General features: G+C 29.9%; 1 protein-coding gene across 1 annotated transcript; it reads right to left on the reverse strand.

Moving 5' to 3' along the window:
• Positions 1 to 508: 508 nt before the first annotated feature.
• On the reverse strand, positions 509 to 6,256 carry LOC119689158 (HEAT repeat-containing protein 3). Its single transcript, XM_038103921.1, has 10 exons — positions 6,188 to 6,256; positions 5,270 to 6,107; positions 5,006 to 5,185; positions 4,735 to 4,884; positions 4,525 to 4,673; positions 4,393 to 4,469; positions 4,092 to 4,347; positions 1,063 to 1,203; positions 856 to 993; positions 509 to 784 (listed from the first exon to the last, which is right to left on the reverse strand). Exons 2-10 carry the CDS (start codon positions 6,024 to 6,026, stop codon positions 647 to 649), a joined length of 1,986 nt encoding a protein of 661 aa, XP_037959849.1. The 5' UTR covers positions 6,027 to 6,107; positions 6,188 to 6,256; the 3' UTR covers positions 509 to 646.
• Positions 6,257 to 14,230: the final 7,974 nt, after the last annotated feature.

Raw genomic sequence — 14,230 nt, forward strand, 5'->3', positions numbered from 1 at the left:
AAATCATATGTATTCGATAACAAATGTTTTATTAAGTCAATCTCGCCTAATTCAGTCATTTGCCTAAAGTAGGAACATCTTAAAAAGTTAACTCTTTGCATGTAAACAATCGGAAATCGGCAAAATATACGTTTAATTGCTTCTTCAGAACCACATCCTGGCAACTTCTACAAAAGCCCCTGCTAAGGGCAGCCAATCTAATTGCGCGTATATCTATAAAACAATGATCTAAAATTATGGATCGTAGCAGACCGACACTACATCTCGATAAACATAGGAGAATGTTCGTTCATATATTTGTTTCACCTAACTCCTAACAATTTAAAAAATAAGCACATTTTTATCTCTTTGAAGTTTTAAAATTTGTAAATCTAAACCTCGTTCAGCATTTAATATTACATTACATATATAAATAAATATTTACATATGTATTAAATTTACAATTTATTGAAATAGATGTTGGGTAAAAATCAATACTAAACGCAGAAGATTAAATCTTTGTCCTATATATTTATTGTTAAGGTTCAACTAACGCAAATAGCAAAGTTACAAATTTACAAAAATAATATATATAAATACATTCTGCATTATAACAATTTGATTTGAAGATTCTTAAAATATATTTTTCAAAACATAATTTAAGTAATTACGATTTTTTTACATTTTTGGCTGCCATATATTTTGATGTTTCTGCTTCCATATATTTAATAAAGCGAGTTAAATTTAATTGTACAGTCTGAACAGCAAAGTAACGTTCCATTAAATCCTTTTTCTGCTGTCGTCCCTAAAAGAGTTCAGTAAAGTAAATTTTTTTTAATTCGTTTATAGAAGTGTAAATATTTCCTTTGCACTCACTTTTGCTTTAAATACTTTCGATAAATTTTGAATGCGTTCTATAATTTTGCCTTCAATAACAATTTGATGCCAATCATTATCAGCAAATATATCCATAAATGCATCTAAAGCTTCCGACATACACCATACATCCTCTTCCTGTTAACAAATGAAACACACCTCGTCGTATTATAAAGACAATTAAATAAGCTTAGAATATAAACTAACTTGTTCGGTGGCTTCAATAATAAATAAAATAATGATTTTAACCAATGTTTCCGGTAATAAACATCCTAATGTGCCCAACATGCGAAACCAATTTGCCCGAATTTCAGGTACACTGCAATTGTTGATACCACCTAAGATCAACTATAAAAATATAAAAGTTAGTTACTTAAATGAACTTAAATACTTATTGTAGATAAATACTTGTTGTAAATAAATTATTATAATATCGTTATACTGTGTTTACTTTTAATAGTTATTTTGTTGTATATAGGGGCAAGCTCAAGTAGCTGATAATTAACCTGTCAACTAATACTATTTCTTTCATTAAGTAATGTTTGACAAGTCATCATGCTAAGACTTAATTGTAAACAGAATTTGTGCAGAATTAATATACTCGTATATATTTAAAATATGTGTTCAATAAAATATAGTTACCTAAACAGTGCTATACTTTCTAGGTATAGACTAGACTATGAGGTTTACTTTTGCTTCAATAGCTTAAGAAATAGAAATCTTTTAGCAACTGATACATCCTAAAAAGAAAAACTCTTCGGTGCTTGAATTGAATAAAATCAAATAACATCCTCAATAACCTTGTCGTTGTAGCCTGCAAGGTCCTGAAACCAAATAACACGAAAGGTTGTACAATACGAATACATGGATTAGGAAGTGGATGGGTGATGGTTGAGACAGGGGGCAGGGGAAATAAGGGAGAAGGGGAGGGACAATAAGAAAAAATGGGAGGGGTAATAACGGAGAAGGAGTACTGCTTGTTTTGGGAGTGTTAGTGCTTAGTCATCGATGTCAACGAATGGCTTCGGAAATAAAGCAAAAACACTTTAAGTTTAACGAAACAACTGAGATTTCATTCCAAAGCCACAAATGTTTTCCAACGACCAAGAGCTATGGTACTTAATAACTTTAAATTTCACTAACAAGAATATGTAATGTGTATCGGAAACGTCACTTAACATTTAGAAATGAAAATCGCAATGCTAAGAACAGGAAACTGATATATAACCAAATAATTTGTCCGTCACTTCTATATGGTTGTGTAGCGTTTAGCAAAGCTTAAACACTACTATTCACCAATTAGAAATTGCACAAAGCCAGGCTCTGAGAAGACTTTTCAAAGTTCCTTGGTATATTAGGACGAATGACATCCTTAGGGACCTCAAGATTGATTCCATCAAAAAATACATAAAGGATAGAGCCTTGAAATTATTTGCGAAATCTGACAGACTTACTAACACCGCATTATGAAATCTCAGAATGGTTACAGGCTCCTCGGGGAGGTATGCAGATCTGAGGTCAATTATTACTTAGTCTGATGATGTGATAAATAATAATCCAGTCAAGGCGCAAAGAGGGGTTTTGAAGAAACCTCGCAGTTAATATAGAGTAAAAGTGCTCAGGTGCACTGACTCAACTTCCCTCAACGTAATAATAATTAATTTTATATTTTATTGTATTATATTCAAATCTAATATCAATTCAGTTTGAAGCTTATTATACCAAAGAGCAAATTAGCTGTGATGAAGAGGAAAGCTACCGACAAATGCATTTTATACGAATCACAACTTCGTGTCAAGCATATATTGTCTAAAGAAAATGTTTCATAAATTCAAGCAATGATTATATTTAGATACATACAATATGTCAACGTAAAAAAACTATATTATAAAATATGTAATCATTCTCTAAAGTCAACTCTAAAAACGCTAAAAACATTCAAAAAACTTAGACCAATTTTAAAAAAGCATTGCCTGTTTTGAAAATCTCTGCTTTTATTTTTCATATGAAGATTTGTTTCTATCTAAAAACTAAAGTTTAAGATATTAATATATATTCATATTTTTTATGATAAAAATGCAAAGAAGTCAAACTTTATGAAAATGAGGAATAAAAGATAAATACCAACCGAAAAAACAACAGCAGTCCAGTCACTCAAAAATCCAGTACACTTAGCATTACGAACTTGTTTTAGATCTCCTTCTCTCTCATATATTATACCCTATTCACACCCTACGATTTCGAAATTATATTTATGTTATCTGGCTTATCTGTTTTAGAGAAACCAGGTCGATAAAGCGATATTGAGGCGTTAGCGTAAAATTCTATTAAAAACATCTAGACCCTACTTTCCAGATGAGAAAAAATGAATGAATTCATTTTCATTTCACCACTTTTTTCTTTGGTAAAAGAAAAGCCAACCAACTGTTGATTAACCTACAAATTATTGAAAAAATAAGAGAAAATGACTTCCCTGCTTATGAAAACTTATTAAAAACATCCATCGGAAGATAGGAATAAAGTCATTATATTGTTAAAATTAAAATAAAATAAATAAATAAATAAAATAAAAAAAATAAATAAATAAAATAAAAAAAATAAATAAATAAAATAAAAAAAATAAATAAATAAAATAAAAATAAATAAATAAATAAAAAAAAAATAAAAAATAAATAAAATAAAAAAAATAAATAAATAAAATAAAAAAAATAAATAAATAAAATAAAAAAAATAAATAAATAAAATAAAAAAAATAAATAAATAAAATAAAACAAATATTAACAAATCAGAAATAAACTGTCTATGACCTATATTTTTAAACAGAACTGCATATTGAGTATGGAAATCCTAGACGTGAATAATTAGTAAATAAATTAAACATATACAAACACGAAAAATAAAAATTAGGACATTGTAAGCAAAGATAATCACTAAAAAGATCACTAAAAGTTGCGCTAAGAACTATGATACTTTAATGCATTATAGTTTTTTACATTTTTTTCTAATTCAATTAATATATAAATTAATTTTATGTTCTACTTGAATTATTGCTTATATAAAAAACTTGTTATAATCTTAAAAAGTTAAAAAAAAATTCATTACTCATTAAAATGATTCATTAAAATTCCCAAATTATTTTTTCTTCAATTCTTTTTGTAATTTTCAAATTCTTTTTCTTTAATTTAATATAAAAAAAATAAGATTTTACGATCTAATATAAAATATATATAATTTACCTCTAAATCGTTTTGACTCATTTGGCTAAAAAGATCCTTACTGCTTTTTAAATGTTCCAGAGCAGAACGCATTAAAGATGTTGATGGTTCCAAGAGCGAAATATCTGACTGTGTATCAGGTGACACTTTAAAAACTTGCTTGCCTAATTCCACCCAAACGTTATAAACTGCGTTACATCCGCCCAAATCTTCAGTGTCTAAACAATTGCACATATTTTGCAATGCGATGAGTGATGATACACGTAAAAAATTTGTCCTAAATATGTAATTAATGTAAGTTCCATTATTCATAAAAACTTACTTCTTTAATAAATCGTCGTTTGTGCACCGCAACAAATCTACAACATCTTCTTGCAAGGGTTGGGCTTTTTTCCACAGCTAAATAAAAATGGTTTAGTATTTATACGTCTATAACGTTATCGAATATGTTTACTTTTTCAACGACCGCTAGAGATTTAATAGATTCGCTTAATTCGACAGGTAATTTATTGCAACAGTCACTAGAATCTTTTTCCATATCCGCATTAAAATCAGTAACGCTTTCTTCTTCTGAATTTTCAGTATCTTCACATTCTTGCCAGTCTTTAAACATATATTTTAAATTAGCAAAAATTAAAATCACTTTACTTTAGTTATTTCATACCTTCTTCGTCATTTGAAGTTAAATTAGTTAAAATTTCGGCAGCAATACGTTGCGCATCTAGCATAAATCCGACATCTCTAACTGCTATATCTGCGTCTGTCGGTAATTCTTGTCGTCTACGTCGAATTCTAGCTGCATCTTCCGTTTCCGCTAAACAAATAATATATTATTAAATATATATACAAATAATGAAAATTTTTATTTATTGAAATTTATTAATGAATTTTAATTATTAAATTGTAATTTTTTTATTATTAATAGTAACACTTACTATCATTGGTGTCCATTCTTATTTCCAGTTCTGGTGCACTACTATCGGTTTCTTGTTGTTGCAATGAACTTATAGTATTTAGCAAAATAGACTGATGGTCTACATCAAGACTATGACTTAAAGTTTTAACTATGTGCATTACATATGATGCAGCCAGCGCTGGAATATTTGCGAGAATTCCTTTTCATAAGCAGAAAAATAAAAAAAATGACTATTTAAAAAAATTTCGTATTTTTTTATATATTTGTATATAATAACATTTACCCGCAGTTAAGGTGCTTAAATAGACATAACCATGTTTCCCAGAAATTTCTAACAATGCTATCAGTTCAGGTATACAATTACTGAGAACGTTCCAACAAGTACTATTGTTTTCGGATACAACTAATAAACACTGCGCCACTGAAATTGAAATGTCTAATCCGTATTTTTTATAATTAAGGCACTGTAGTAGTCTGTTATAAATATTTGCTTGATTAAATATTTTTAAAGCTTCCATCGAACTCTCGCAAAGATTCCACAATAGATTAATTGCTTGCAAAAATATATCAGAACGCAAATCAATTTCATCGCGCATTGAAGCGTCAAACTTGGGAGTCCAATCGTCATCATGCATATAGTCCATAAGCAACGCCAATAAAGGTGTCATTAGATCTTGAAGTACTAAATATTCACATATTTCTGTACCGTGGACGGAGCAATTTCTAAGTGCACCGGCTGCAGCATTGCGTACCGCTTCATCACGTTCACACAACAATGGTCCAACAATTCTAATAATGTCAGTGGTACATAGTAAGTCAACTTTTTCCTTATTAGATGCAAAAACCGCCAACGTTTGAAGTCCGTTAATTTTCTCCTCAATGTTAGAATTTTGAAGCTGTTCTCTTATAGCTCCAATTGGTCCGTCATGACTGAACTCATCATCACCATCAAATTGCAACTCGGCAATACCGTTGGAATTAAAAATAAGTGGATTCAAATAATCACTATGTCGCACTTTATTTCGTCTTATTTTACCCATGCTGGGAGCAATATTCAACACAAACGATACCCGTGTTGCTTTCCCACGTGCGGACAACAAATACTGCAAGAGTTGCCATCTCTAAAATTTTCATTATTTTATGAGCAAGCAACGAAAACTCTTAATTTAGAGAACTGAGTTTTTAGCAATTTATTACTTACTGTTTATGTATTTGCCACTTATATAGATTAAAATTGAATCTTATTAATATTAATGATATTGCAATAAAAGTATCATACTTTCTGGTTTAATTCAGTTTTTTATAATAAAAAACGTTATGATAATAATTGATTTAGTATTGTTTGAACACAATTTATTTTTAGCCATTGTTGCCATGACTTTTTGGTTGTGTTCATTATTCAAAAACCGATACTTTTTAGGGTTTTGCATGGATTGTAACGAATAAAAAAATTTTTACCAAATCTCAATTGACTATATTTTTAATTTTTCATATGTTCCGTGTGTCTATTTCGATTGTTTAATCAAATTATTTAAAAAGTAAATCAGAAATTTATAACCTCTTATATATATTCAGGTGTAGCAATTGAAAATTTTATATTGAAAATATTTTTCATTAATTAATTATTGATACGACCAATTTTATCAATAGGGGCTTCACTCTGTCTGGCAAAATCATTGCAAGGTACATAAAATGCAAGAATTGCAATATCAAAATGAAACAGCTGTGTTGTAGCATACGATAACAACATGAGAAGCAACAGATATTAAAACAAATGCTTTTTTTCCTTTTTTGTCTCGTTGCTAGCATATATTAGGTTTAGGTTTAGGTATAGTAAGATTGCAAACAATTGCAAGAAACTTTGTGCATGTATTCGGTTGTTGTTAATTGCAAGCTCACGCACTCTAAACTAAAGCCACTCTATGACGTGTTTTGTTACATTTTTTTTGGATTTAGCTCCGTCAACTCCAATTGTTAATGTGCAAGAACTAAAGCATAAAAAAAATCCTATCTTTAAATAGCATCGTGCTAAAATATTCAACTTCACAACCTTTTATATGTTACATTGATTATTTATTTTAATGCAATTTTCTATTATATTTTTCAACACTTTACCGTGAGTCATATGGTTTATTTTAAAGAAAAATGTATGAGATTCTTATAACATTTAAGATAATATTACTTATTATAATATTCAAGATTGTATTTTTGTCTTGTCTTTTCAATTGCGAGAAGATTAGAGATTAGAAACATGTTGATGTTAACATTACACTTTACTATCCTAAATATTTGAAATCCTCTAAAATAAATCGTGTGTTCCCATTGCCTTTATTAGAGCAATTTATTTTATTTAAGTTGTTAATAAAGTTGATTATTTGTACAAAGAGCTTTAGCGCTTTCCAACTTAGTTAAGAATAAATTAAGAAAAATTAAATTATTTGTATGGGAATTTTGTCAGCTGAAAACAGATTTGATTAGTAGCAAAGGTATTCTTTGATTAGTAGTTTCTGCAAAATCAAGTTGATTTTAACTTGGATAGGTTAGGTTAGGTTCGGAAGGCGCGTGCTAACAGTTGTCAGCACTTCCAGCATATATAGCCCATTGTGATTCCCTCAAAAAATTTTGCCGGCAGAAGCGAATTGCTAACCTTTGTAATCCTTGTTAAACTATTTGGTTTTCCAGATGAAGTTGAGGAGATCCGATAAGTTTGCTTTCGTTATCTTTTCCAAGACAGTGAATAAGCGATCTCCAATACATTTAAGTCGCCTTGTCTGAAGTCTTGGACAGAGACACAGGAAGTGGTTGATAGATTCTATCTCCTCTTCATCTTGGCAACTACTGCATAATCTACTTGTTGAAACTCGCCACCGTTGGAGTACTCCAGTTAATACTCCAGTAAGTTAACTTGGATAGTTCACCGTAATACAGTATTGTGTATGAATTCAAGATTCATTCATATAAAAATAAAACAAAATTGTAAAGGAATGGAAAATGAAAATTTTTAGTAGGACTGTTCCACGGGTTACTCGTAGAAAAACTGAAATAAAATACAAATAAAGGACAAACTGAGAGCGTGACACAAATAAAGTGTCAAATTACGCTTTTTCCAGAGATTCTTATGGAATAGGTAATTTTTTTTTTTTATTTTTTGGTATTAGTACTGTTCTCCTATAATTATTTCGCATGCATCACTTATTAGACCGAATATAACCCCAAAACGAAAATAAGAATGATATAAAAGTATACAATACTTGTCCTTGTTTCCAGATTGAATGAAAGCAAGCTTTCTCGTTTTTCGCATTTTTAGACTTGTACTGAATGTTGTATTTTAGCGACATTATATCGTGTTATATAACTTGATTCAACACCAACTAGATTTTGACATGTGTTCACATTTATACTAAACATAAAAATTTGTGTTTTCATATAAAAATCTTGTCGAAGTCTTGTCAGTGTAAACACAGATGTAGTGGGTAGCGAAAAACATTCCATAGGGATATTAAAAATATAATATGTAACAGAGTTTTAAAGATAAGATTCCTTGAACGCATGAAAGTATAGCATTTGTTGAATATTTGTTGTAGAGATCGATACAAAAAGTTTTTATACATGTTATATAACAGCACCGATGTATATGAGAAGTCTAGTTGTGGATAAAAGAATAAAGAAGACTACTATCGTTATATGTACCTGAAGAGTTATCATAGCGGATCTAAAGCTCTCAGCGTTGTAATTTAATGTGAATTTAGTTTTAAATGTATAAACATTGCTCGTCGTCTTAATAGTCGTTGTGTAGAACACATTACAAGCTAACATTTGCTTATAGAACATCTTAGGTTGTAACAAATTCTTCCTAGTTACGGTATCGAATTCATAGCCCATATGAAATACCTCATTGTTCCTCAGTCATGAAGACAAAATGTCGCAACAAAACTTTTACAATTATGAGTTTGTGCCAGGCAAAGATGAAATTCGAGGCTTCAATGTATGCATCGCTATATGACTAGGACTGTTTATTCGAAAAAAATAAGTATAATAAAATTTTGTAAGTGGTTATCGATTGTTCGTTGAACTAGTATAAACAAGTTCGAGTTCGTTTAACTCAGAGAAAAACTTTTAAATAAATAAATTGTGTAAAGGTTCACAGTGTTCACAAAAGGCAGTTTATTGCCCACAAATCTTACTGCATGCTCCATATGAATTTTGTTCTCCACAGCACTAACCTAGTTTTTGCTTGTATTTGGAATAATTTGTGCGAGATTATTTTAACTGTTAATTTCTATTATAAGCAATCAAACTCAATGAAACTAGTACCAGTCTTGCGGTTTCTTAACTGTCAATATTTCGCGACATATCGTAGTGAGAATGCTTCTATTAAAAACCAGTTCAAATTATGGGTATTTTTTAACTGTATTATTTATGGACCTACGCTTATAATTAAGTTATCTATTTTTAATATCGCAAAGGAAGAATTTTATTTAAATATTACATGAAAGAGATAACGATTTAGTCATTAGATTTGAGAAACGTAAATATGTGTGATAACTAAAGCAATTATCTAGAAGTTTTAATAGATTCATTTGCAGACCGTTTCCATTTTTTCACAATTACTTAATGAAGGTTTTCACTTCGGTAGTTGTTATAAACTCTTTACAATAAAAATGCGTTAGTAATCAACTTTTACAACTAGACCAGCAGTTCGGACAGTCAGACAAGGTTAGAAATCACATGGAAAACAGTCTAACAGAAATATTGAAACAATATTTCAATGGTCTTAACAGATGTGAACAATAATCAATTTTTGTTCTTCCTATTTTAGGCTTACCCATCCAATTGTAAATAATTTATGAAACTATTTTAATAGTATAAATATAAACTGATTACAATAATTTTAATTGGTCTATGAAAACGACGATACTAAAATTGCATAAAAAGTTAATCAATTTGGTTCCCAATTAAAGGCTATTTGAACTCATTAATTGGTGTGATGTGATTTAGTTTATAACAAACTATTCGTAATTAAGAGATTTTATGATTTAATCGGTATACATAGGTCAGTTAACATATGATTAGTGACCAACTACATTCTATTATTTTTAATATTATTGGGGAATTATTCGGGGTATATTTTGCAACCAAAATAGATCCATTGTATGTAACTATGAGTTTTATTCCTGTTTTTTCAGATTTTTTTTTAAATTCATTGCATCATCGTCTAGTGTTTGTTGTTCCAGAGTTTATTAAAAGTAAAGAATTAGCTAAAATATGCTTAGTGCTTTTGATGTCCATTTTATAAAATTGTAAGATATCAGTGTTGAAAAAGCCAAGGTGATAGCTCAGATTTTTCTGACGTTTTATGTAACAAGTAAAACACGTAACTATACTCTAGTCAACGAAAGTGACTTATTTAATGTTTGAGAGCATGTAAGGTGGAATCCAAAGTAAGCAGGACTTAGAAAAAACGCATTGGTAGTCAAGCCATGAATTTGCAGCGTGCTGTCTAAAAGGGTAACAGCCTGCGGTTTTTCTTTGTTTGCTCTCTCTCTGTTGTGCAAATATAGATCAAAGCTATTAAAACAGTGCTACTTATGGAAACGTTGCCGTTTTTAGTGAAAGTGTGGCAATATGTTTTGTCTTCCGTTCTCATTTTATCTGCTTTTGGAACATATTTTAAGGTTAAAACACGTTGACCGCCTAAGAAGATAACACCGTTGAGTGCGTGCGAACAACTTACAAAAACAATATACATAGAAATCCGATAACAAATTCGCAAAGCAAAATAACAGCATGATCTGAGAGCACAAAATATAACAGCAGGAGAAGAAAATATATTGCCACATTTTCACGATAAATAAAATGCTTCCATGCAAAATCCAGTTTTGACTTAAATAATTGACACTATAAACAGAGCAAAATAAGAAAAAAAAGAAAAGATAATAAAACTCATGCATTGAACGTTATATGTTCAACCAGTATTACGGAGTCACAATATCCTGACTTCATCACGGATGTTAAATTCGAGAAAATACCCATATCCTATTTCCTCATTGTAGCGCACTGTTATGACAAATTTTTGAGGAACCAAATATCGGAACTTTAAGCAACAAAAGTGCTTGAACAGTGGTCGCAGTTTGTGGTTTGTGATACTAGTCTATGGAGGTATGGAGATGGAGATTTGTGGTGGTAGTCAGTTGTACAACCATAAACCACAGTACAATAATAATCTGTAAAGTACAATTTTAATTTGAGTGAGAAGATATATTAATAATATACATATTTCGTTTTACTAAAATGTTTGAGATATATAAAATTGAATTAAAAAGTTATAAACCTTTCAGCATTGTATATACGGCATCGTACTCGCAATGCAACGTTCTGTCAGATTTTTCGGCATTTTGTTGCCTTATGGGTAAAAGAAATTATTGCTGCCCCTTCTCCTCTATTCACCTCTATTTGACGCTGTGTGGTTTTCACCTTTACGTAAAAATGTGTTTGCGAAAGCTATCTAAAAGTTATGTACCAACAATTCTCCTCACATGTAAGCCCCTTCAACAATTCACATGTAATAACTCCGCTTCTATTAACCGCGAGCTTCAAAAATTTTAACAGTATATCGGTATGTTAATAAATAGTATTAAAGATCCAGTTATTATATGGCTCCATATTAAGTCGTCTTCATGGACCCCATGGAAAAAAAGGTTTTAAATAAAAAGATAATCAGTTTCATAACTTATACATATATACATATATATATATATATATATCTCATATGAAATATATATTTTTTATATGAGTTCCCGGTCATTAAAGAGAATTAAAAAGCGAAGAACAGTTTAGCCGTTTTACTGCTTCCATGAATATCATCACTTTCCAGCTAGGTAATGATAGACAAAAGCCATCCACAACATGAAAAAACATCCTGGTCAATCTTATCCAAAGAGCTGATTAACCGAGTTCATACTGCTACGCTAATTGCTATTCTTTCAAATGACAGGTGTACTGAACAGTTATATTTTCATCTTTTTCTCGATCCACTCGTATACGAATTTTTTCTTTCACGGTTGTTAAAAAATAGCAATAAGTAGGGTTGAAACTTTGGCATCACTGTTAAATGCTTACTCTTGATATATGTTTTTGTTGTGTTGTGTACAATATGAAATATAAAAATTGTAAATACTAAAAATTAATTAACTTAAATAAAAGAAAACAAAATGAATGTTAGAAGGACAATTAGAAAGCTAACCATTTTCATCACATATATTTAAATTGATTTAATTATTTATGTATTTGAATTTATTAGCAAATAAAATGTTTATATGATTTCAACAAATGACAAACTTTGCAACATATCTCTAGTAAACATTTACAATAGACTGATTTTTTGATTTGGCTGCACTAAAACTTATGACGTAAAACTTTTTGCGAGTAAAATCTAACTCTTAAAATTTTAAGAGCTTTGTTGTTGCTTCACATAGTTTCTATCGTAACTTGCGAGTATTTTTTTGCTACTCTAAAAGAAAAAATTATGGCTTATGTAATTAAATTTGTCCAAAAATGACCAAAATCCAATAGAAGGTGTATTTTTTTAACATGAGAGCTCCAACAGAACAAGTGTCGCTTAAAAATTAACATGTTAAGCAAAAATTCGCTAAAATAAGCACACTTTCCTGAAAGTGTTTAACGAATAAGCCTTTTGCACTACAATGGTGGTAAATCTTAAAACTAATTTATTGTGAATGATTATTGGAAGAAAATAGAAAACTGCAGTAAGCTGGTTATTATTTATGACTGTTAAGTCTGATTAGAAATTGTAAAGAAGTCATAAATTCTGTATTATGTTCATTACAAAATGCAATACATGAATAAATACAAAACACAAGGACTTTTCGGTGGCTCGCGAGTATGGCAAAAAATGCATACGGGCCTATATTGGCCACGCGAGTCATTGGCATCACTGTTGCAATCTGTCAAGTGTTATATTTTCACAATTAGCAAAAATAGCATAATGCAAGCAAATTACATTTTTTATAAAAATAAATAATTAACATAGATTGATAACATTTTGTTGGTAACATTTGGTAACACTTTTTCAATTTTTTTTTTACTGGTCGATGTGTGGTGGGCCAGTATACCTATACTGGCTGAGATAGAGAAAATAGTGTTGTTGTTTTGCTTACATTTCGGCCAGTATAGGCCAGCAACTTGCTGTTTTTTGCCGTACTTGCGAGCCAATGAAAAGACCTATTGTTGTTTTGCGCACATTTCTACCAGAAAAGGCCAGCAACTTATTACCTTCTGAAGAGCTGGAGCTATCAAAAATTTCAAGTATTTGATCAATGCGCCGCTCTTTATTTCACTTTTTTTCTCCGTTATCGCGGATAAAGCCTAAATAAAATGTGTACTTTTACATAAATTCAAAGACAATATAAAATGCTCACCAATAACTTTTTTGTGTCATACATTTTCTATAGGTTTATACACAAAAATATTTTTATAAAATTATCTGCAGGTATTTTTGTATTTACATGTATTTATCAACCACAAATTTGTTTAAAATATTTTTTACTTGTCATATCTTAACTGATTTAGGCAGTGATGCCAATTTATTGTTAAGCAACCAGCGGCTCGTTTAAGTAACTTTCTCACTTAGTTTTTTTAAACGATTTTCTCACTTTTGAAATTTAGTTACTCGAAATGTTTGTCAAGACTGAGAAAAATCGTTCGAGAAAACGAAGTGAGAAAGTTACATAAATGAGTTGCTGAAGTTGTTCTATTGGAGCATCCACGTCAAAAGAATACACCTAGAGTTTTCATTTACAACAAATCACACAAAGCGGCAATCCCAAGTTTCAACAGTTTAATCAATTTCGTAGCTGATTAAAATTAAGCAACTTCGAAAGTTTTTATATAGTTATTTATATATGGTAGAAATTATATTTTTACATATGTTTTTTTATATAATTTTCGCATACAGTAAACTGTTAGACGCTGCTTACATATAATCAGTTGAAGAGGCATTTAATGGTTTTAGTAACTGGCATTATAGGGTTCGTAATCAACTGTTTAACACTGCTGAAATGTAAGCAGTTTAAGAAGCATTTGTTAGTTTTCGTGAATAAGCTTATTGGAGTTTTTTTTATTTAGTTAACTAACTTGATTAATAAATGAAACAAAATCATGTCTAGTAGTAGGAAGAAGTCCTCTTGCAGTAGAAACAAGATATTAAATAAGTTTATGAGATTAA

The sequence above is a fragment of the Teleopsis dalmanni genome, chromosome X (genome assembly GCF_002237135.1).
Source record: "Teleopsis dalmanni isolate 2A chromosome X, ASM223713v2, whole genome shotgun sequence".
Lineage (NCBI taxonomy): Eukaryota > Metazoa > Arthropoda > Insecta > Diptera > Diopsidae > Teleopsis > Teleopsis dalmanni.